General features: G+C 38.1%; 3 protein-coding genes across 5 annotated transcripts; 1 reads left to right on the forward strand and 2 right to left on the reverse strand.

Moving 5' to 3' along the window:
- Window positions 1–3,080: 3,080 nt before the first annotated feature.
- Window positions 3,081–8,301, reverse strand: josd1 (Josephin domain containing 1). 3 transcript variants are annotated; one of them, XM_017482559.3, is made up of 5 exons: window positions 8,131–8,300; window positions 5,729–6,412; window positions 5,321–5,449; window positions 5,036–5,230; window positions 3,081–4,606 (listed from the first exon to the last, which is right to left on the reverse strand). In XM_017482559.3, the coding sequence occupies exons 2-5, from the start codon at window positions 6,013–6,015 to the stop codon at window positions 4,504–4,506; spliced, it is 714 nt and encodes a 237-aa protein (XP_017338048.1). In that variant the 5' UTR covers window positions 6,016–6,412; window positions 8,131–8,300; the 3' UTR covers window positions 3,081–4,503.
- A 1,443-nt stretch (window positions 8,302–9,744) lies between these two features.
- xrcc6 (X-ray repair complementing defective repair in Chinese hamster cells 6) lies at window positions 9,745–16,395 on the reverse strand. The gene is made up of 12 exons (XM_017483743.3): window positions 16,199–16,395; window positions 15,945–16,057; window positions 15,704–15,845; window positions 15,379–15,630; window positions 15,105–15,291; window positions 12,128–12,314; window positions 11,861–12,029; window positions 11,580–11,741; window positions 11,322–11,451; window positions 11,109–11,209; window positions 10,310–10,426; window positions 9,745–10,204 (listed from the first exon to the last, which is right to left on the reverse strand). Exons 1-12 carry the CDS (start codon window positions 16,266–16,268, stop codon window positions 10,005–10,007), a joined length of 1,830 nt encoding a protein of 609 aa, XP_017339232.2. The 5' UTR covers window positions 16,269–16,395; the 3' UTR covers window positions 9,745–10,004.
- Window positions 16,396–16,491: 96 nt separating this feature from the next.
- desi1b (desumoylating isopeptidase 1b) lies at window positions 16,492–21,080 on the forward strand. Its single transcript, XM_017483744.3, has 6 exons — window positions 16,492–17,082; window positions 17,197–17,218; window positions 17,365–17,434; window positions 17,578–17,687; window positions 17,845–17,967; window positions 18,132–21,080. Exons 1-6 carry the CDS (start codon window positions 16,998–17,000, stop codon window positions 18,223–18,225), a joined length of 504 nt encoding a protein of 167 aa, XP_017339233.1. The 5' UTR covers window positions 16,492–16,997; the 3' UTR covers window positions 18,226–21,080.
- Window positions 21,081–21,392: the final 312 nt, after the last annotated feature.

The following is a 21,392-nucleotide window of genomic DNA, read 5'->3' on the forward strand; positions in this document are numbered from 1 at the left end:
TACTGGGAAGTCCCCTACTTAAAACATCTTCCTGTGCACCTGGACCCTGAAGCTGTGAAGCAGCAGCTCTACCTACTGTGCACCACTCATGCTGAAAAAAGTCAGGTCACCAACAACAGTTCTAAGGATGGGGAAATTATCACTGAATTGACCAGATATTATCAGAGATTATGGCATGTGTGTGCATGTATTAGTTGCCGGGGGTGCATATAAAAAATTATATTAAAATCATGCATAGATGAAGTTCTATAAAAGTATTTTTTACTACATTTTAGCAGCAATTTTTTTTTTTAGCAATTCTCACCGATTATGATTTTTTTTTAAAAATTTGTTTTCCCCTGTTCATGTGCATTTTGGAGTGTTTTAGTATGGTTGTATTGATGTATTGTTAGGATAGGGAGTAGTGTTGCTGCCTCACAGCTCCAAGGTTCCCAGTTTGGTCCTGAGCATTGGTTACCGTCTGTGTGGAATTTTTGTGCATATTTTCTCTGTCTGTATGGGTTTCTTTCAGGTTTTCCAGTTTCCTCAAAACATGCCAGGAGGTGGATGGGCTAAGATAAATTGCCTGTGTGTGTGTGTGCATGGTGCCCAGCAATAAACTGGGGTCCCATTCATGGTGTTTTCCCACTTTGCACCCAGTGTTCCCGGGATAGGCTCTGGAACCACAGTGACCATGGATAAAGCAGTTATTAAAAGTGAGTGAATGAGTAATATATTATTTATGTAAAAAATCATGGCTTATAGTGTTTGAAAAAAAAAGTGTGTATACTGCATTGACATGTTTGACTTCAAAAGATAACAAACAATTATTCATGTGTAATTTTAATTTCGTGCATTTTTAAAAAAAATCATACTTTTATAATAGACTACTGCAAATATTTGATTAATCACATTTTTACACACTTCTATACCAAAGGTGATAGACTACATTAGAAGCATGGCCTCCCCTAACATTTCATTAAAATCTGGCAATGTAATGTTTACCAATGTGTCTGCACAATTATCAGTCTAAGAAATTTGATTTTAGTGAATCAAAATATCAAACATCTAATATCTCACTCCAATATTGTGCTCATTTAATGCAAACTCTTTTCAGTGGACAATGCAGCATGTGTGAAAATGTCCATAGAAGGCAGTAGGCACACTACTGATAGAACTCCATGGATGAATGGCTTCAGAGAGATCCCACGACAGATTCACTGAGAGTCAATGAGTGCATCATAGATGTGTTTTGCATAGGTAAAAATATCTCAATGTTTACTTGACAATACACATATCATTAATGCATTTTTGTCCTGCCTGGACACACGGCTTCTTCATATGAAGATTGGAAGACCTCTCAATTGGACTGATACTCGCAGTGGGCTCGTTGCAGTAGTCAGGCAGTTGAGTAGCGGAATACATTACAGTTTTATGCAACTAGTATAGCTTGCTATTTTAACTTTGTAATTTGTAAATATTGTAAATAAATTGCAAGTTCTGTTTTATTATTTCTGTTTGGAAATTTGTTGTTTATTTATAAGTCTAGCTAGCTAGTTTTCACTCCCTTCTTCAGTGAAATTGAGCTAGCTTAGCTAACTAGACACTGCTGTTGCTCTTAATTATGAGGAAAGACTGAGAACACCCAAGATTGTTTTAATTCCAAAGTCAGTGAGTGAAAACAGGTCCTGTTAGCTCTCTTGGTACAGTATATTTAACTGGATGACTGGTAGTGATGTACTGCTGGTCTTGTGTGCTTCACCTATTTTGAAAGTCACCAGCCTCCACTGTTTTATACATTTTAATTCATTGGACACACTTTATGCCTCACTTATGTGAGGACTAAGGTGACAAAAGTTGTAATTTTAGTGATCCTTACCAGTCTTAAATTGTTACACCAACATGGGTAATTTAACCAAAACTGTATACATACGGCCATATTTTGCAAATATAAATGACTTGTTTAAGCACTCTACAAGCTTACATCAACACACTCTAAAATCAATTACATGACTAATGTGAAAGAATGACTGAAATGAGAAGTTCCCTGGAACCTATCCCAGGGAACTTGGGGCACAAGGCAGGGGACACCCTCCATGGGGTGCCAACCCATCGCAGAGCACAATCGCATACACATTCACACACTACGGACAATTTGGAAATGGCAATCAACCTACAACACACGTCTTTGGACTGGGAGAGGAATATGGAGTACCCGGAGGAAACCGCCAAAGCATGGGAAGAACATGCAAACTCCATGCACACAGGGCAGAGGCGGGGTTCAAACAGAAGTGTGAGGCAAACATGCTAACCACTAAGGCACCAAGCCACTGTGCCCTTCTGACATCTAGCGTATCCATGCCTGATCTGTTTTGGATGTCCTGCCTCTGGATGGAGCTCTAATCTATTCCAATTCCATACTGCTGGGACTACGGCTGCTTCTAAGGCCAAACAGACTTCATATAAGTCAATAATGAACTTTTTCACAATATCTGTTGTTACCCAGATGAGGATGGGTTCCCTTCTGAGTCTGGTTCCTCTCAAGGTTTCTTCCTCTTAAAACATCTTAGGGAGTTTTTCCTTGCCACTATCGCCAGTCAGTGGCTTGCTCAGTTGGAATAAATTCACAACTTTAATATCTGTATACCATGTTGATATTTCTGTAAAGCTGCTTTGAGACAATGTCTATTGTAAAAAGCACTATACAAATAAAATTGAATTGAAGAGTATGAATATAAACTCTGAGATATTAGCCTATGTAACTTGTTAAAAGTATACTACATTATTAGGTACTATATTGCAGGCTTGAACTAAAATCTGGCACATGCAAATTCATAGTTGTAGATTTTTTTGTCATCTCTAAATACAAAAAATACCTGCCCACTTTTCAGACATGAAAAGATGCAAAAAGTTGACAGGCCTACATATACACTAAATGTTTTGTAAATCTATTGGCCTTCCATATCTCAGAACTGGTCTGTATGCTTCCAGGACATACACTAGTAGGTCAATCTAAGTTTAAATTTCCTGTCAGTATCAAATGGATGTGCAGGCCCGTTATTTCGTTGCACACAGCACATTAGCAGATACTGGACCACCAATCCATTTACATACAAAGACATTTTATTGATGTCACAACACATCTTTGATTATACATAAAGTGCCATTACAAGCATTTGCATGGAAAACAATGGCATGATCACGTTGTGACTACATCTTCCCTAAAAAGGGACATGAGGGAACAGGATTGTCATGGCAAAGAAATCAAAACACTTCTACAGTTTAACAAAGCACCCTGTGTATGTAAATGTGGAATGTCCCTTTTTGTACAACAGTAATATTCATTAATATACTTATGGATTTGGCCTAGCAAGGTTTCCAGAATGCTAGAGGTTTCTTTCATCTAAATCTAGATGTTAACTAAATCAAATGAGAGTGTGCAGTTTTGAGAAAACCTGAGGTGTACATTTAGATTTCCCTTTCAAATAATTCCTTTTCGAGTTCATTTAGACCCCCCCCCCCAACAATGAACAGTATACACAGACTTGAACAAACTTTTACAGATATACTGCATAATTGGCTTAATTACTCAACCAACACAAAAGACAACCAACAACAAAACAACAATCTCATCCTTTTAAGTCTCTCTCACAAAACTATTCTTAACTCCAGCACTTATTTAAAGAACTAAATCTGTTTTCCTTCTCAACAACCTTTTGTCATGAACAAACAAATTCATAACATCCATTCAAAATACAGCACAAACAGTTTGGCAATGGGGCATGAAGATTATATTTAACTATCCATGTAAAATAATCCTTGTAAGGTGTTCATCAATGGTTTTAACTGTATCTGTGTGAAGGAAATAACCATGGCTGTAGTGCAAGACAGAAAAGTAGCAGTTTTCCTAAGACTCCTACAAAAGATTGACATGAGAAATCCAGTTATTACTTTGCCACACTGTGCTGCTTAATTATTTCTTATCCATTACACCCCGCAACAAACCATACACTGAATACGATCAGGTGAAGGTGCTTCAGGTTCCTTTTGTAAGCTGGCCATCAAAAACCTCCACTGCCACAGTAGAGGCTGAGGTGTAATATACACTATCATGTGGACATAAGGGGAAATCACATGAAGAGCAAAGAAGTGACTATGTGTAACATATACAGAGAATGCATGACTGAATTTCAAATGTCATATTTTGAATCTAAAACAGTATGAAACGAAAAAAGAAACGGCAGACATAGAAAAATGCTTTGCCAAATTCCAACTGTTGAAAGTTTTATAGAACAGTATAGTGTTTTTTTTTTTTTTTGCAATATCCCTGTGTGTTAATGTCTTTTGCTGCTTTAGCCTGTGTCCAGCATTTTGTGTGTGTTTTTTTTTTGTGTGTGTAAACAAAAAAGTCTTGCCTGTGTGCTTTTGTGACTTGTTGAGTGCAACTCCATTTGCTCTTATATGGTTCCCTGATTGAACCTTACATTCCCTCCTGAGCATGAGCTGGACAATCCAAGAAAACTATCAAACATTATCAGTCCTCCAGGTCTGATGGACCTCCACCTCCTCTGGTACAACCAACAGCAGTTCACAGTTCTTCCCTCGAAGCTGGTGACGCAAGAACTTCCTGCAACATCATCAAAAATAATGTTGCAACATGATTTCCAGGCAGTTGGACTCATAAGCTGACAATCCTATTTTTTAGCTGTGGTGCTAAAAAAACAAAACAAACTGAACTGTTACAAAACCTACAAAAATAGTGGGGAACATGCGCTTAACTATGATGTGTTGTTCCTGACTTCAGTTATACCACTATTTTATTTGGCGGTGTTAAATAAAACAGACTTGTGAACATTTACATGGCCAAATAAAACAGTGATTTAACAGAGTTATTTGCTTTCACTTCATAATTAAACATGTACTTCATATCATCTATTGGTGTGGTTTTGTCACGATGTTGCAACAGAAGCAATACTTGCAACCTAGACTCCTAGAAATATATCAGATAAGTTTCATTTAATCACAAACACTTGTGGTATGGGTAGTTTCAAAATACCTGAGTTCATCAGCTGTTCCGATGGGATGGGGATTACGCAGTTTTGAGTCCAAGTTATAGTAGACTCCACCCACCTCCCTCACTCCAATCCAATGCTGCCGTTTTAGTGGCAGGCGCAGAGGCCCCCAACGCAGATTGGACGGCACATTCAAAATGAAGCCCGTCACGTTTGGCAGTGCAATACTGCTCACATCTCTAAGATGAACAAAAATTCGACATAATGACTTAAAGATGCAGACAATAAGTTTACTGAATATTAAATCTTATCTGTGACGGAGCAAGTACCTTCTTTTGTCCCACCAAACAGCTTCATACCCACGTGTCTGTAATGCAGCCATAATGACATTTACATCATAGTTGCCATTACCCAGCATGCTCTTCTTGTGAGGGGTTACCAATGTGCTAGGGGAGAGCCTGTAAGGCAGGACAGAGAACTATCAAGATGAAAACAATCTGTATCAGACCTATGGTTAACTATATTTTCATGTTTCAAGTTCTTGTTTATGATGCTGACTGTTTGTTTACGGACTATAAACTATTCCTGTTCCTGTTTGGTGGTGTATTAAACAGTGGTCTCATAACAGGTACAGTATCTTAAGTATAAGTTGATTGTAAGTGCCAAAAGCAAGGCACTGAAAGGTGCTGGCCTAGATTAAATACTGTAAATTTGTGCAACATGCAAAATTTACAAACCTCTGGTAGATTTCTTGAAGTGCCTCTCTACTGAAGGCAGCACCGTCCTGGAAGACATTATTTAGTGCATGCAGAGCACATAACTCTCTGTGTTGCTTCTCATGGTAGATGGCAGGAGGTTGTTGAGGAGGAGGGACGACTCTGGCATTTAAAGCTTCATACGATTCAGGGGCACATCCACCTCCAGCAGCCTCACTTTTCTGTTTGCTGACCTTCCATGGCATACAGCCCAGCTCCTGAAAACTACCGACCCCCCTCCCCTTACCAGAACATGGTGTACTCCCCATCCCGGATACTCTGCTACTCTGTCACCGCTGTCATCTCCACAACAACCAGTCAGATGCTTGGTGTGTATGGCAAGGGGAGGGGAAGGTAGCTACAATGAGAAAACTGAAGCCAGTTCAATGTATCCACTGAGAGTGTATGAGTGACGATAAAGAAAATATCAGCAGATGACAAAACGGCGAAATGTTCTTGGAATCAGCATTGGCATCTCCTTTCTGTGTTCTACATACGGTTCTCGCATGTGGACCTGTTGAAGACCAAAGTGGTCTCTAACACAAAGCAGTTCTTTCCATTTTGGCTCAGATCAGATGTTGCAAGACATCCAGGAAAAACACACACAGGTGACCAAGTGAAACTCCTGAACTTGTGGCAGTCATGAAGAATTCACACCACGCAAAACTTAAAGAAAAAGAAATAAAGATTAAGCATTAGTTGAAATAATTTCTACTTACAATCTACAACATAACAAAAGGAAACATGTAATATTATATTAATATAGGGATGAAACGGTTAGCGGTTTCATGATAAACCATGATAAAATTCATTGATGGTGAGGATTACCGTGTCACATTTAATTATCATTAAAACTGTGCGTGATTATCGTCATAGTAAAACTCACGGTAAATGCTGTTCACACACACCCAGCATGAGTCTGACTCAATGGCAGCATGCAACATTGTTTTTTGAGCGTGAAAACAAACGCTACAATTAAAAACTGAACGCTCCTGCTCAATTCAGCATGAGCTGAATGAGTCAGAGTCGCAGCATAGATCAGCAGGAATCAGATTTGACTTATCGCGTGATGAAAGTGAGGCAAGCAGACTGACAAGAGGAGTGAGGCGAGCCGAGCCGACTGACGGGAGGAGTGAGGCGAGCCGAGCCGACTGACGGGAGGAGTGAGGCGAAGCGAGTGACAGGAAGAGTGAGGCGAAGCGAGTGACAGGAAGAGTGAGGCGAAGAGAGTGACAGGAAGAGTGAGGCGAAGAGAGTGACAGGAAGAGTGAGGCGAAGAGAGTGACAGGAAGAGTGAGGCGAAGAGAGTGACAGGAAGAGTGAGGCGGAGAGAGTGACAGGAAGAGTGAGGCGAAGAGAGTGACAGGAAGAGTGAGGCGAAGAGAGTGACAGGAAGAGTGAGGCGAAGAGAGTGACAGGAAGAGTGAGGCGAAGAGAGTGACAGGAAGAGTGAGGCGAAGAGACTGACAAGACGATGGTGGAAGATTTGGTTTAAATTAAGCAAGTTTGTCATTGTACTGTTTTGTTGTTGTTGTTGTGTTTTTCATAAGAATAATAATGAAGACACCCTTCAAACAATCAAAAGTGAAAGTGAAATGCCCATGGCCTGCAGACAGGGTTACAATGTTCTATTAAGTCTCCTTCAGCATTTTTATAAAATCCAAAATATGGCCACACTTTGAATTTGGTCCTCTTGGAAAGTTGGGAATTCTCCTCAGCTCTGTCACCGTCTCCCGCATGTCCTCTAACTGAACTAAATGATTTTATTACTATAAAAAAGCAGTGGGGGCGGAGCCGCTGTGATGTGATCAGTGTGCGACCAAACACAAATATAAAACCTGTATAAATGATTTCAGTGTGCATCAGTACTTTTTGAACATTTTCACAATACAGTGATAATACTGATAACTGTGATAGTTTTGGTCACGATAACTGCGATATGAAATTTTCATACTGTTACATATCTATATTAATACAATAATAATAACAATAATAATAATCCTTAATCGCATTTCTGCTTCCCTACTGTAACTATTCGAATAAGAGCAATGTAAATACTGTTCTCTCTAAAGCTAGATTTATAACGCTAACGTCTGGTTCCAGGTAACGTTATCTACTTTGGACAGAGTGGCCCATAAACTTCCTGCTGACTAGTACACAGCTGTGAGAAGAAATGGGAAGAAAAGCTTTTTAAAACTTCAGACAGCATTTAAGAACTAGTTATTGCCGGATATTAAACATGAATTAGGGTTACTCTGTCCAGTACATCCACCCTTCTCTAATAATTTTGCCATAACGTTACTCAGCTAGCTACATGCTACCCGTCTGATATTATTTACTACAAAATACGGCTAAAAGGAAACCATAGAATTAAACCTCCTCACCGCGCACTGCAATCAGTACACAATGCTGTAGACTCCGAGCTGTTCCTCTGCTGTCAAATTGACGTTTTTATCTCTTTTCCTGAGGTTGTTTATTTCTTTGTTTCTCGCACTTTTTCCTTATAGCGCTGTATTCCAACCTGAGCATGCGCGAGACGTCATTGGCTTTCTGCTGCCTGCTCTGGCGACGTCATCAGCACCTTGCGAAATGTAGCTCCGCCCATGCGACTGCAAAGTTTGGCTTTTAAACCTAAATGTCTCTATTTTCAACATATGATGTACATAGAGCACCATGGTATAGAAAATACTTCATATATACTTTACAGTGCACTACATGTCCATTCAGCTATGACCTCAACTGTGCATGAACGTGTTTTTTTGTTCAGGGTCTAAATCCAGAAGAATAACAATCATTTATTGGTTTTAATACATTTTAGACAACTATGGCTCAAATTTCCATCAGGTTACATGTAATTGTTCTAATGATCAATTTCATGCTCAGGAATAAGAACCAGTTACTAAAACGGCTTTGTGGTTTTACCACATTTATTATTTTTATATATATATATATATATATATATATATATATATATATATATATATATATATATATATATATATATATATATACACATACATTTTTATGACGTGCTTCAAAAGGTTTGTAATGAACGTTAAATACTGTAATCTATAAAACATTATTGTGAACATATTGTATATATATCAAAGTTTAAAAATTTTAGACTCATAATTGAATAGTAATAGGTGTTAACAAGGTGAAATTTCAATGGAATTTTCTACTTTCACAAATACACTGAATAAAAATGTAAATGCTATATATTTTTGTCCAGTATATTTATAATCTGTACAAAAACTTTTTTTTTTACTGAACGATAATTTTTACCCCCAAAAAAGTTATGTGAGCACATCACTTTAATCTGGCCATTGAATTATATAAATCTGCAAAGCAATCTGAAGTGTCAAGCAACCCTGTTATTGGAATTGAACGTTTCTTAATGTCGTCAGGAGAGCAGTACTGCTGCCTGAAGTCATGATCACACCTTCCTGGTTTTCAATATAAAAAAATGGCATTAAGAGGCAGGCATGTTGGACAGATAATGAGAAAAAAAAAATTCATTCATTCATCGTTAGCAATCACTTTTACTGGTCTGGGTCATGGAAAATCTGGAACCAACCCTAGCAACACTGGGTGCAAGGTGGGATAATGCACCCAGGATGGGACGCCACTCAATTGCAGAGTGGCATTTTAACATTCCACACTCATTCAAATTTATCATAGCCAATCTTCCTACTGGAATGTTTTTGGCCAATGAAAAGAAACAAATGAACCTGGAAGAAAGGATCGGACCAGGGAATTTGGAGCTCTGGAGCTCCAATTGGATTGGAGTTGTGACACCACTGAGACAAAAACTACTGAACAGAAATGTTATTACAAAGAGAATAATCTCCCATGTAATACTGTTTCCTAGTAAAAATAAAGAATCATAAATCAACCATTTAAATATCTTCTGTTTCTTTTGAATGTTGTATTTTGTAGTTATTTTGTACTGGTACGTACAATGTATTTACAACAGAGACGCTCGTTCTTTCTGGAAATCAAACAGTACAAAAAGTTTTAATTAGTGTTTAAAGGTTTTTGTTTTCTGTTTTACAAATCCTTAAAACAATGTGTAACAACAGTAAGTGAAGATTAAAATGCTGTAACAGCATTTGCAGTATGGAAACACTTCCTTCACCTACTAAAACAGCAAAACTACTCCTTATTTAACACATCTTAACTGTTCATATCAAGTGTCAGCATCAGGCACTGTATCAGATAAACTCAGGCAAAATCTTCAGCTGTCTACTGTCACAATTTATTTAGAGAGCTGTGCAGTCAGAGCATCTATGAGTTCCTGTTTCTTGGTTCCTGTGGTTCGTACTCCAAATTGTTTGCAGGCATCTTTAAGCACAGGTACCGTCAGCTTGCCCAAAGTTCCGTTAGCCACATGGGCTCGCAGCTCATCTTCTGAAATCTCAACTTTTGGTTTCTTGTCAACACCTCCCCCAGCCTCAGCTGTTAAACAAAGGAATGTTTTCAGCAGCATTAATAGTGACTGACACTGCTAATGAAAATATGTCACCTTTACCTAGGTCGTTTCTAAAATCCATGATCCCTCACCTGGTTTACGTTTGGCTGATGGCTTGCCTTCAGGGTTGTAGTCCGCTGGATAGACCAAATCTTTGAATTCCTGAACTAGAGGACCAAGTCGATCATCCATCATTTTCACCTTGGGCACTGAGATGGACAAAAATATGAAATTTAACAATAACACTAATATATATATATATATATACATACATACATACATACATACATACATACATACATACATACATACATACACACACACACACACTATATAAAGTTTGTCGACACCTGACCATCACACACATATATGTGCCTTCCCCAAACTGTTGCCACAAAGCTGGAAGGACAGAGTTGTATAGGAAGTCTTTGTATGCTGTAACATTACAATTTCCATTCACTGGAACTAAGAGGCCCAAACCTGTTCTAGTATGACAATGGCAATGTTCACAAAGCAAGGTCTACGAAGATATGATTTGCCAAGTTTAGAGTAGAATAATTTGAGAGGCCTGCACAGGGCCCTGACCTCAACTTCACTGAACACCTTTGGGATGAACTGGAACACAGACTGCAACCCAGGCCTCCTCACCCAACACCAGTGCCTGACCTCACGGTCACACTCAAAATCTAGTGGAAAGCCTTCCCATAAGGTTATTATAATATCAATTAGGGGACCAAATCTGGAATAGGATGTTCAAAAACACATGGGTGTGATGTGCAGGTGTCACCAAACTTTTGGCCATATACAGTACTGCATATGAGGATACATGTGATTCATGATTTGACATCACAGATTAAAAACATGGCTAATTCAGATAAGGAAAGCTCTTACTTGTAAAGTCTTCAATAGCTTCAGGTGCCATCATATCCAGAGCTAGGGCCTCCAGATTCCTATAATGCTGTTGCAGAACTGGATTTTCAAATGCATCACTCCTATAGGCATACAATTCACAAATGAAATTGGCTTATTTGTTCATTACTGTTTTTATTAGGACACACTACAGCAATTCCCTTTTAAATAACATGGCAAAAATGAAAACAATACCTATATTTGAAGCGGAGTTTGTGCACGATCTCTTTCATTTTGTTAACTTGTTCATCAGAGGCTGTAGGACACTCGTGCACATCCAGAGTGCGTATATCATCCGCATAGGGTAGGAAAATAGCATGAAAGCCTGTATCATGAAAGCAAACAGTGTTTAGTGTTCATATCTTTACAGGATGACAGATCTACAGTAACGTATAATTACTGCACATATTCATTATGGTGAATAATATTTTGCTATAAAATGACAGGTGGTACCTGGTGGTGCAACTTGAACCTGACTGTTGTCCACAACTTCTGTCTGGGGTACCAAGGCCACAAAGCGAGGTGGAGTGTTACGTCGTGATGTTAATTTGCACAATGCAAACAGGTTTCTTTCACTACATCTTTGCAGCAGAGCGGTGAAAACACAGGAACTCCCTGGAAGAGTGTTGAATGTGTTTTGAGAAGTGAAAGAGGTACTATTATGCCAGAAAACAATAACAAGCATTTCGGTTTAAATCAAATCTGTACAGAAAAAGCAACAAACAAAGCCTTGCCTGTGACTTGCTCCTCCTCGGGATATACGAACAATGAAGGTCGTATATGATGGTGCAATTTCAAACGATCCATTGGCTTAAACCCCATCAGAACCAGACCTGGATCATCAAACTTTTTGATCTCATCCACTTCGTCCTTCTCCATAACAATCTGCTTGTTTCCATAAACCTTTATTAATCAAAAAGAGAACATGTACATGCTAAATCTTGTTACCATAGGCTTATGCATAACAGATGATTCTTTAAAAATGCAATTTGAGCAGTTACCTGGGCTTTCTTGGTATCACTAGGCAGAAGCAGGCTTCCATTTTGGGCGTGGAAGAGACGAGTCTTAGTGCGAACTGGCTCATTGGTATCTCTGTACAACTTGACAGCAGAAGGTTTTCTCGCTGTTCTGGCCAACACGTAGATACCCACTGCCACATTCATATCATCTCCCAGAGAAAAAGTAATTCTTAGAAAAAAAAGTTGGTATAAGACATATCATTACAGGGGCAATTATATAAAAGGGGCATATGTGGGTTGTGATATTTTATTTGCAATGGGCTTATTTACAATCCCCACTGAAAGTATTTTAACAGCAAGGCCAATTCTCTTGTTTTCACTATACACTGAAGACATTTGCATTTAAGGTCAAAAGATGATTACGAGACAACAGATCATAATTTCAGCTTTCATTTCCTCATATTTACATCTAGATATGTTAAACCACTTAGAACCTTTTGCTTGTCATACAAGTGATCAAAATTGTGACTGATAACTGTTTCTTGCTACCCAGGCGTGCCCTTTAAAATGGACTGTTTAAAGAATTAACAGCTCTGAATGTCTACTCTTGGTTTGAGGCCTAGGTTTTGCCTGTGAAGACTGAATTTGTTGTTAAAAGGATAAACCAACTTGAGAGCTGTCTGTGGGAGAAAAGCAAGCCATTATGAAGTGGAGAAAAAGGGGAAATCTCTCAGAACTGTTGCACAAGCAATGGGCATAGCCAGTACAACAAATTGGAAAGTCTTGAAAAATAAAGAAACCACTGGTGTACTAACAAACAGACATGGAACAGGTCAGCCAAGGAAAACAGCAGCAGTTGATGACAAAAACATTGTGAGAGCTGTGAGGAAAAGCCCCAAAACAGTTAGTGAAATTACCAACTACCTTCACAGGGCAAGCTTGAAGGTATCACAATCTACCATTCAAAGAAGACTTCATGTGCAGAAATATAGAGGCCATACCAGAATTTTATGTGCTTTAGTTATCAAACACTATCTGACAACGAGTGGAGGTGCAGTCCTAAATGCGCGCGCGCGCGCACACACACCTTATACTCTGAATGCAAGCATTAGTTTAAATTCACTGATATGGTGGCAGGACAGAAAGATTTATTAAAAGCATGAACATGTGAATAATTATTAGTGACGTTAGGTTACATTTAGCTGACAGGACACGGGCTGAATGGTGATGCATGATGGCCCATTCGGAGGTAGTTTATAACACTGCAATGCGTTAGCGTTGTTAACAGATAACTGGTTACCGCAAACATTACATGGAGCACAACGTTAGCTGGTTTCATGGCCACAATGCCAGCTGCCTCAAACAAACAAACATAATATAGGGACCGTCTTTCAGGTGCTTCACCAAATTCCAGGTGCTTCCTCGCTGTGTTTGAAATGAACGATAGCATCGGTTACACAGCGGCTTCACAGCATCAATTATATGTTCGTTGTCAACCGCCTCGAATGTGAAGTATTTCTATATTCCATACCACCTTTACTCTCAACGAGTCATGGTGGAGCTAAACTTCTGTAGTGTTTCCCGTGTGCTTGTAGGCGTTGTTCTTCTTCTTCACCACTTGAGGACCGACAAACACTTGCGTGTATTTGCTGCCCCCTTCAGGTCCGGAAGAACTGCAACCTCGTTACCACCATTGGAATCGGTTCCAACGCTGCTCCATAAGAACAAGTACCGTCACGTTTTATGAATGTTGGTACCGACTTGGTACCGAAGTATCGGTTCTCATGACATCCCTAGTGTCATGTCTTGGGCTTGCATGGTTGCTTCTGGAACGGGCTCACTAATCTTTATTGGAGATTAGTGGAATGAATTCAGAAGTCTACAGAAACATTTTGTCTGCCAGTTTACAGAGAAATGCATCCCATCTAATTGTGAGGAACTTCATCATGCAGCAAGACAATGACCCCACACACAACAAGCATTATTCAGGTGGAAAAAGTGGAAGGTTTTAGACTGGCCAGGTCAATCATCAGACCTTAACCCAGTTGCATTTCATCTCCTGAAGAGGAGGTTGAAGGGAGAAACACCCCCCCAAAACAAACAACTGAAAGAAGCGGCAGTACAAGCCTGGAAAAGCAACATAAAAGAAAAATGCAACAGTCTGTTGATGTCAGTGGGTCACTGGCTTGATGCAGTTATTGGAAGCAAGGGATATGCAATCAAATATTGAATGTTAGCTATTTTAATCTGTTCTATACTTCTGCTCACCAACAAATTTGTTGGTCTGCCACCAAAGATTCCATGTTTTAAGCTGCTTAACATATCTAGATGTAAATAACAGAAAATGAAAGCTGAAATTCTGATATCATCTCTTATTCATCTTTTGATCTCAAACTGTAATGTCTTCAATATATAGTAAAAATAATAGAATGGGCTTTTTTTCCTGGTAGGCAAAGTTTCCTATATGCATGGTATTTAAGACTTTGTAGCAACCTTGAGTAAGGGCCAGCTTGACTCTCATAACCATCCTCCAAATTTCATATTCTCTTCACACACACACACACACACACACACACAGAGGAATCCTCAAATAGATAATGCGAATTAGACTAGTCTTGTAACCAGCATTTTTGGTTGATCTGTTTGTGATATCCAATCAAATATGAGACTATACAGTTCTTGTGTGATACATAAAATTGTGCATTAATATTCTGCTGGGACAGCCTAGACAGATCTTCTGTTTTTGCAGTAACTTGTTCCAGTTGTGCAATTTGGAGCCCATCAATTGAGGTTGATGAAGCCCAGAATTTTAGAAAGACAGCTAGCTACCTTTGTCTATATGGAAGAAAATGCCTTTATTATAGTTCTTGGCACTTGGAAACAAGTAACAATGGAGTAAAATGGTCTATAAACAATTTTTAAACTACCTACAATGTAAACAATGTTTACTACATACATTTTAGGTTTTGTATCCATACTTTCCAACTGCACATACACATTACACAGTCTTTTCACTTACCTTCTCTGAGCTCTCTTTTGCATCTCTCGGGCCCTGACCCTCTTCTGTAGTTCCTCAAGTTTCCCACAAGGTTCGCCCTGCACCCCAAGCTCGCTCTCATCTTCAGGTGGGCTTACAATGTCACAGAAGAACAGAGAAACATCAAACCCTCCCGACTTGGTAAGGTGCATCAAGTCTATAACCACTCCTGTTGAAAGAGAGAAATACTCATATCAAGGTCAGATTCAACAACAGATATATAAGCTTCCAAAAGTTTAACATTTTGTATTTTCACCTGTCTCTTTAAGATCATCAGCCTTAGTACAAGCCTGTCTGTCTCGATTTCTGTCTCCTTCGTGAGGGTTATCTCTGCAGGTGAAAATCATGAGACGTTTGTGAGACAGCCGTAGCTTAATGTCACTATACAAGTTTGAACAGCACCACAGAGCATCTCCGAGTGATGTCTCTCCACTGCCCATGCTCTCTGCAGCCAGCTGAGCCCCTTTATCACCTCTCAGGTTATCGATTTCCTGTACACGCCGAGCACCTGAGAGAAGAATCGGCTGGTTATAAACTGACAACTCTGACAACAGTATACAACCACAAAATCTTTTGCTTACCAGGAGAATCCAGATCATGGTAAACGTAGACATGTTTGAAAGAGTTTCTGGGGTTCTTGCTCTGCTCAGTCCCATAAAACACCAATGCAACCAGGTCTCGGTCACTACTTATGATTTTACTGGTGTACACACTGCGCACACACTAGAAGAAAAAGACGGATACAAATGGGTGTTGTAAAACTGACCATAATTTGCTCAGAAGCAGGACTGCTTGGATTTCAGGCAGTATATGAGTGCATACCTGCATTGTCATGTCAAAGTTAGAGGGTTCTCCATCTTCTCCCGTAATGAACATTTCTTTAGATGCATCCACTAAGAACACCAAGCTGTCACGCCCACTGCTCTTGTATTCTCCTATTACAATGTCAATAGAACATATTGCATATTAATTAATTAATAATTAACATGGTTCATAACTACATTTAATCCACGTTGGTTACACTTGGATGTTAACTTGAAGCCTTTTTAACGACGTGAAAGGAAAGAGGTGCAAACCTGCAAATTCTTCTCCTTCTTCTTGCTCAACTTCGTCATCCTCGTTACGGTAGTCTGACCAATCAGCCATTCTTTCTTTTCTTTTTTTTTTTTTTTTACACCTTAACCTTAAATAAACCCCAGACTTTACTTTTTGATAGTAACGTATGGTCTACAACGAGGAAGCGATGTCTCGCAGCAAAAACACAAAATCCCGCGCGGGATGGGTGGGCCAAAGTCTACAATTTGAGTGACAGCGCAACAGTCCAATCAACGACAGAAGATGGAATCACTTACACCAATTAAAGTGTAGAAGAGCGTGGTCTGTGAAGGCGGAAGTGTTTGGGCACGGACCGACGAATAAACAGAAAACAGAAAAGAAATGTAACCAAACTACCGCAGAAGTATTTACCTTAGATTAGACTGAACTTTTAAAACTTGTACCAGCTGGAAAATAATACCTTTTTTTTTTTTTTTTTTTTTTTACAATTCTGTTAGAAACGTCGATATGTAAGAACACTGCACGAAATGTCCTGTTTACTAACTATTGTTTTTATATCGCCACCTATTGCTGTGGAGTATGAACGAGGCAGTTTCTGTTTCCTGATGTGAATAGCGCCGTCATCTTCTGTGTTGTAGTCGTCCTAGTCTTTTGCTTTATGTCACTAAGGTAGCGTGACTGTCTTTTCGTTTAGCTAGCGTCTTCTTAAACTTTTAAATTAGTGGTTAACCTTAGCAGGTAAGCAAAATCCGGCGGAACACATCCCTGTAGCGTTAATTAAATTTTAGGTAGGAGGTAAATTAAAAACTGCGCGGAGTGATGGAGGATCAGACCTACAATGTGAAGCTCTATATTTATGACCTGTCAAAGGGACTTGCTCGCCAGCTGAGTCCTATTCTGTTAGGTGAGTAACTTGGCTAGCAAGATCCTAGCTAAAGTCAATTAGTTGCCAGGGTAAGCAAATAGTCTTTACTTGTAAAGCCATTTATCATATTAACATTTGCTTTCTGATTGACAGGAAAACAACTCGAAGGAGTTTGGTAAGTATTTAAAAGCCATGCATATCTCTGCATTCTTCCGTCTGGTCCTTCTATGATGGTGCTTCTCATCGAAGAATGTTTGTTGTGGCATAACATGCCAGAAGTTTATACGCCTTGAGTTAAAAACCTGTGTTATTTGAACCTAGGCACACAGCAATAGTAATCCACGGAGCAGAGTATTTCTTTGGGGGACAGGGTATAACACACTGCCCACCGGTAAGACATATTAAAATAGTCTTCAGTGTTATTTCTTAGTTGTTCATAAAGAAATATAAAGAAGTTAGTTCTCAGATAAGGAACACAGCTGTAATACAACAGCACACCAAAAGAGCTGAGTCATGCATTGTTCATTGTTTCAGGCTGCTACACTTTTGGGACAGCCCGATGCCATAGTGGATTTGGGAAACACAGAAGTTCCTAAGGACATATTTACAGAATATGTTTCATCCCTGCAAGAGTCTACATATAGGCAAATTCATAATTTTTTCCTGCTTTTACAGATTTGATCATGTTTCAGATGATGTGCTTATGTTTCAACAAAGCTTCAGTATGCAAAAATCAGAAGCAAATTACATATGTATAGTAACATATTAGAGCATTTTTTTCTTCTTCATTTCTCTATACAGACCAGAGACGTACCGCCTTTTTGAACACAACTGTAACACTTTCAGTAGTGAGATGGCCCAGTTTTTAACAGGAAGAAAAATCCCATCGTATATTACTGACCTGCCATCCGACGTGCTTTCCACGTAAGTCTCTCATACAGACCATGAGTGTCGAAAAAATGAATAGGAATAGTTCAAACCAATTACCTGATAGCAGTATTAACACTAAACATTTTCTTATTATGTATGCCAGAAATTCTGCCATCCTGAAACTCTACATTTAACATGAATTTGTATGCTCTCCACAGGCCTTTTGGACAAACACTGCGTCCTCTTATTGAGTCTGTCAGCATTGCCCCACCTACAGACAACTCTTTCAATGGACACTATGGACAAAGGTAGACTGTGTTGTAAAGACCAGTGCCATGTTAAATGGTTCAGGCAAAAATTACGTCCAATAAAAAATGAAGGTTTCACAAAGGTCAATATCAGCCATTATATACAGATTGTGTATGTATGTGTGTGTATGTATGTTTGTGTGTGTGTTTTCTGGCACTACAGGCAAATGTAGCTCACAAATGAGGGAAGCTTATAGCTGCCAGCCTAACTGATGTCTCCATCATCACACATTTGTTTCAAAATGCATTAAAAAAAGAATAGTTTCATAAACCAACATCTCAAGTTTGTTATATAACACATAAACATGACCAAATGAATTTTTAAGGCCTGTTAAACACAGTATCTAATTAGGCTAAGTTACCTGAGTAATAAATAGTTCGCTGTAATGCATCATATGCTATGTATAGATAAACCTAAGAGGTTTATGAGGTTAAATTATGTTGCATTCTGAGTTAAAAACAAAGTAAAACGCTCTCCTCAGGATCTTGATTTTTGCAGACACTGGCCCATAGTGATGAACTATTAGCTTGCAATTGAAACCGTAATAAAGCAGTGTGGAAAAATCTTTCACTGCAGTGATCACATTTCATTGAAATATTATAATAAATGATTATTATGTAAGTTTATTTTATAATGTTCAATTTTACTATACTGTTTATATAAATAATAGTTATATAATAAATCATCCGCTATTTTATATGTTAACGCTGGGGCTCATTCTTGACAAATAATGGATTCCTCCTGGATCTCATAGTATGCTTTTGTGTTGACTTGATTTTTTTGATCTTCAGTAACATCTGAAAGTCACACAAGTTTGCACAAAGCGATACCAAAATACATGCTGAGGCAGTGATTCTGGCTTATGGCTGCTATTGCTGTTTTATACCCTGCAGCACATGTGTTTACTTTTTTACTCTACTGTATGACACTTTACTGTACTGTATGACAGGGCCTTGCAGTGTCTGAAACCAAAAAGAGAGACTATTTACTAGTACTTAATATCTTGACGCTATTTGAGTTGAGTGTGTGATGATTAACATGCACGTTTGTATGATGCTGAATTGGAGGCTCTAAGCTTCCCTTACCTGTGGGCAACATTAGTCTGATATCTCTAGTTTAGATGCCAAATATGTGTTGGCTCAACTACAATAGGGGAATTACAATTTTCTCCCATCTATCACTATAATACATTGGTTTAAGATAGATAGATAGATAGATAGATAGATAGATAGATAGATTATATATATATATATATATATATATATATATATATATATACACACACACACACACACACACACACACACATATATATATATATATATATATATATATATATATATATATATATATATATATATATATATATATATATATATATATGTATTAGGGTTAGGGTTATATATGTCTGTGTGTGTGTACATATAGATAAGATAGATAGATAAATCATAGATAGAAACTTTATTGATCCAAAGGAAATTGCAGCATTACAGTAGTGGTAAAAGACATTAATGAGAACTTGATTGGTAAAATGAAACTAAATTCTTAGTAATGAAGCTTCAGAATAATATATTGACTAATATAATGCGGAGTAATATATTGCAAGATATTCTGGTCTTCCAGGCACGTTGTGCTGTTTTTATTTAAAAAAAATGTTTGGCTCATCAGTTACTAAAACAAAAAACACAAAATAACAAAAATACATGTAGCTAATAAAATATTTAAAAAATTTCAGGAAATGTATAACATATTAATACAAACATGCTATATGCAAGGTGGGACTACATTTATACTGATACCAAATGTCACAAGATACAAATGGGAATGTACATTGTTTATGATTTTGTGGTAAAGCATAGGATTGTTGTGTCGTAGAGACACTACTTTCTTAAAATTTCTCTTGGCAACTTCCATTCATATCTCATCCATTTGTCTCCGTTGTTGTATGGCACATGTGCTGATGAGTTGATTTATTGTACCCTTTTCACCTTCTTTTTTGTCATTATTTGTCATGGAATCATTTCTACCTTTACAATCTGTCAAAATTAGATTTCTTTGTTGATGAACTCAGTTTTATAACTTATTTTAAAATTTTTACAAGTTCTGTCTGTCAGCACTGAAATTTGGATTATAAGATTGTGCTTCAGACAAATCAAACAGTATAGGTTAAGCTAATATATATATAATTTTAATAACTTTGAGGAGCAAAAAGCTACATAATGACAGAATACAGAGAATCTTTTAACTTCAGATGTTTTCTCCATGTTGAAGTCAGTATGTCTATGTGTATACTTTGACAGTGACTTATTGATTTCTTTATTTATTATAGACTTGAATATGCTTTGGTTGACCTAATATTAACTGATTTATTGGTTACATCGCTTGTCAAATTGGTGTAATTATTTTGTATCTCAAATACTAAAGCATAACTGTATATTTTTTATCTTTATTAACTAATGGGAAACAAAATGTTATTTTTCTGTAATGCAACTTTGTTTCAGTTTAACACAGGGATCTTCCTTGAACAAAAGGGAATGGGATGAGGTGTAAGATACCTCTGATTGTGATGCTGTTTGTCCGCTTAAAAGACTTTGATAATTGTAGTGTAGCAATGAAAGTGGCCACTAAGTGGCAGAAGTACTACACAGTTCTGAGGTAAACCAAGCCAAACAGACATCAGCATTCATATTTAGAATTTTTACATATACATTTCCACTGTATTGAATATTGTTATTATAATGTAAATGTATAATATCTTCTATAACCTGCAATAAACATATCTGCTCTTACTCGTTTCCTATAAACATTGTCATAATGTTCAGATGGATGACAATGGAAATAAAATGGTGGCTCTGTCATACTGTTTTGTTGTCACTTGTCCTCTTGGATGGAAGGGCCAATGCAAATCATTACAAAGTTATTCTGACTGATCACCTTTATCCTATGATGTAACCTTTAGATCCTGATGAGAGTAGTCTCTTCCAGGATGACACACGCTCATCCACAATGCACAAGGGCTTAGTGACTAGTTTGATGAGTAATCATGTAAATCATATGCTGTGGCCTTCACAGCCACATGATCTCAACCCAATTGGACACGTAATGGGAGAGTGTGTTTTTCCCTCCAGTACAGTTCCAGGGACTTGTATATTCCGTGTCAAGTTGTGTTG

This window comes from Ictalurus punctatus, chromosome 13, assembly GCF_001660625.3.
Source record: "Ictalurus punctatus breed USDA103 chromosome 13, Coco_2.0, whole genome shotgun sequence".
Classification (NCBI taxonomy): Eukaryota; Metazoa; Chordata; class Actinopteri; order Siluriformes; family Ictaluridae; genus Ictalurus; species Ictalurus punctatus.

What these genes read in the sequence shown, in the direction of transcription:
- josd1 (XM_017482559.3), bottom strand. Translation starts at nt 6,015, where the DNA reads ATGGGGAGTACACCATGTTCTGGTAAGGGGAGGGGGGTCGGTAGTTTT. An exon ending in GTTTGGTGGGACAAAAGAAG is followed by an intron (nt 5,231 to 5,320) that starts GTACTTGCTCCG and finishes TGTTCATCTTAG; the next exon opens with AGATGTGAGCAGTATTGCAC. An exon ending in GGAACAGCTGATGAACTCAG is followed by an intron (nt 4,607 to 5,035) that starts GTATTTTGAAAC and finishes ATGATGTTGCAG; the next exon opens with GAAGTTCTTGCGTCACCAGC.
- xrcc6 (XM_017483743.3), bottom strand. Translation starts at nt 16,268, where the DNA reads ATGGCTGATTGGTCAGACTACCGTAACGAGGATGACGAAGTTGAGCAA. An exon ending in CAAAAGAGAGCTCAGAGAAG is followed by an intron (nt 12,315 to 15,104) that starts GTAAGTGAAAAG and finishes TTTTTTTCTAAG; the next exon opens with AATTACTTTTTCTCTGGGAG. An exon ending in AAACTCCGCTTCAAATATAG is followed by an intron (nt 11,210 to 11,321) that starts GTATTGTTTTCA and finishes GTATGCCTATAG; the next exon opens with GAGTGATGCATTTGAAAATC.
- desi1b (XM_017483744.3), top strand. Translation starts at nt 16,998, where the DNA reads ATGGAGGATCAGACCTACAATGTGAAGCTCTATATTTATGACCTGTCA. An exon ending in GTATAACACACTGCCCACCG is followed by an intron (nt 17,435 to 17,577) that starts GTAAGACATATT and finishes TCATTGTTTCAG; the next exon opens with GCTGCTACACTTTTGGGACA. An exon ending in CTGCAAGAGTCTACATATAG is followed by an intron (nt 17,688 to 17,844) that starts GCAAATTCATAA and finishes TTCTCTATACAG; the next exon opens with ACCAGAGACGTACCGCCTTT.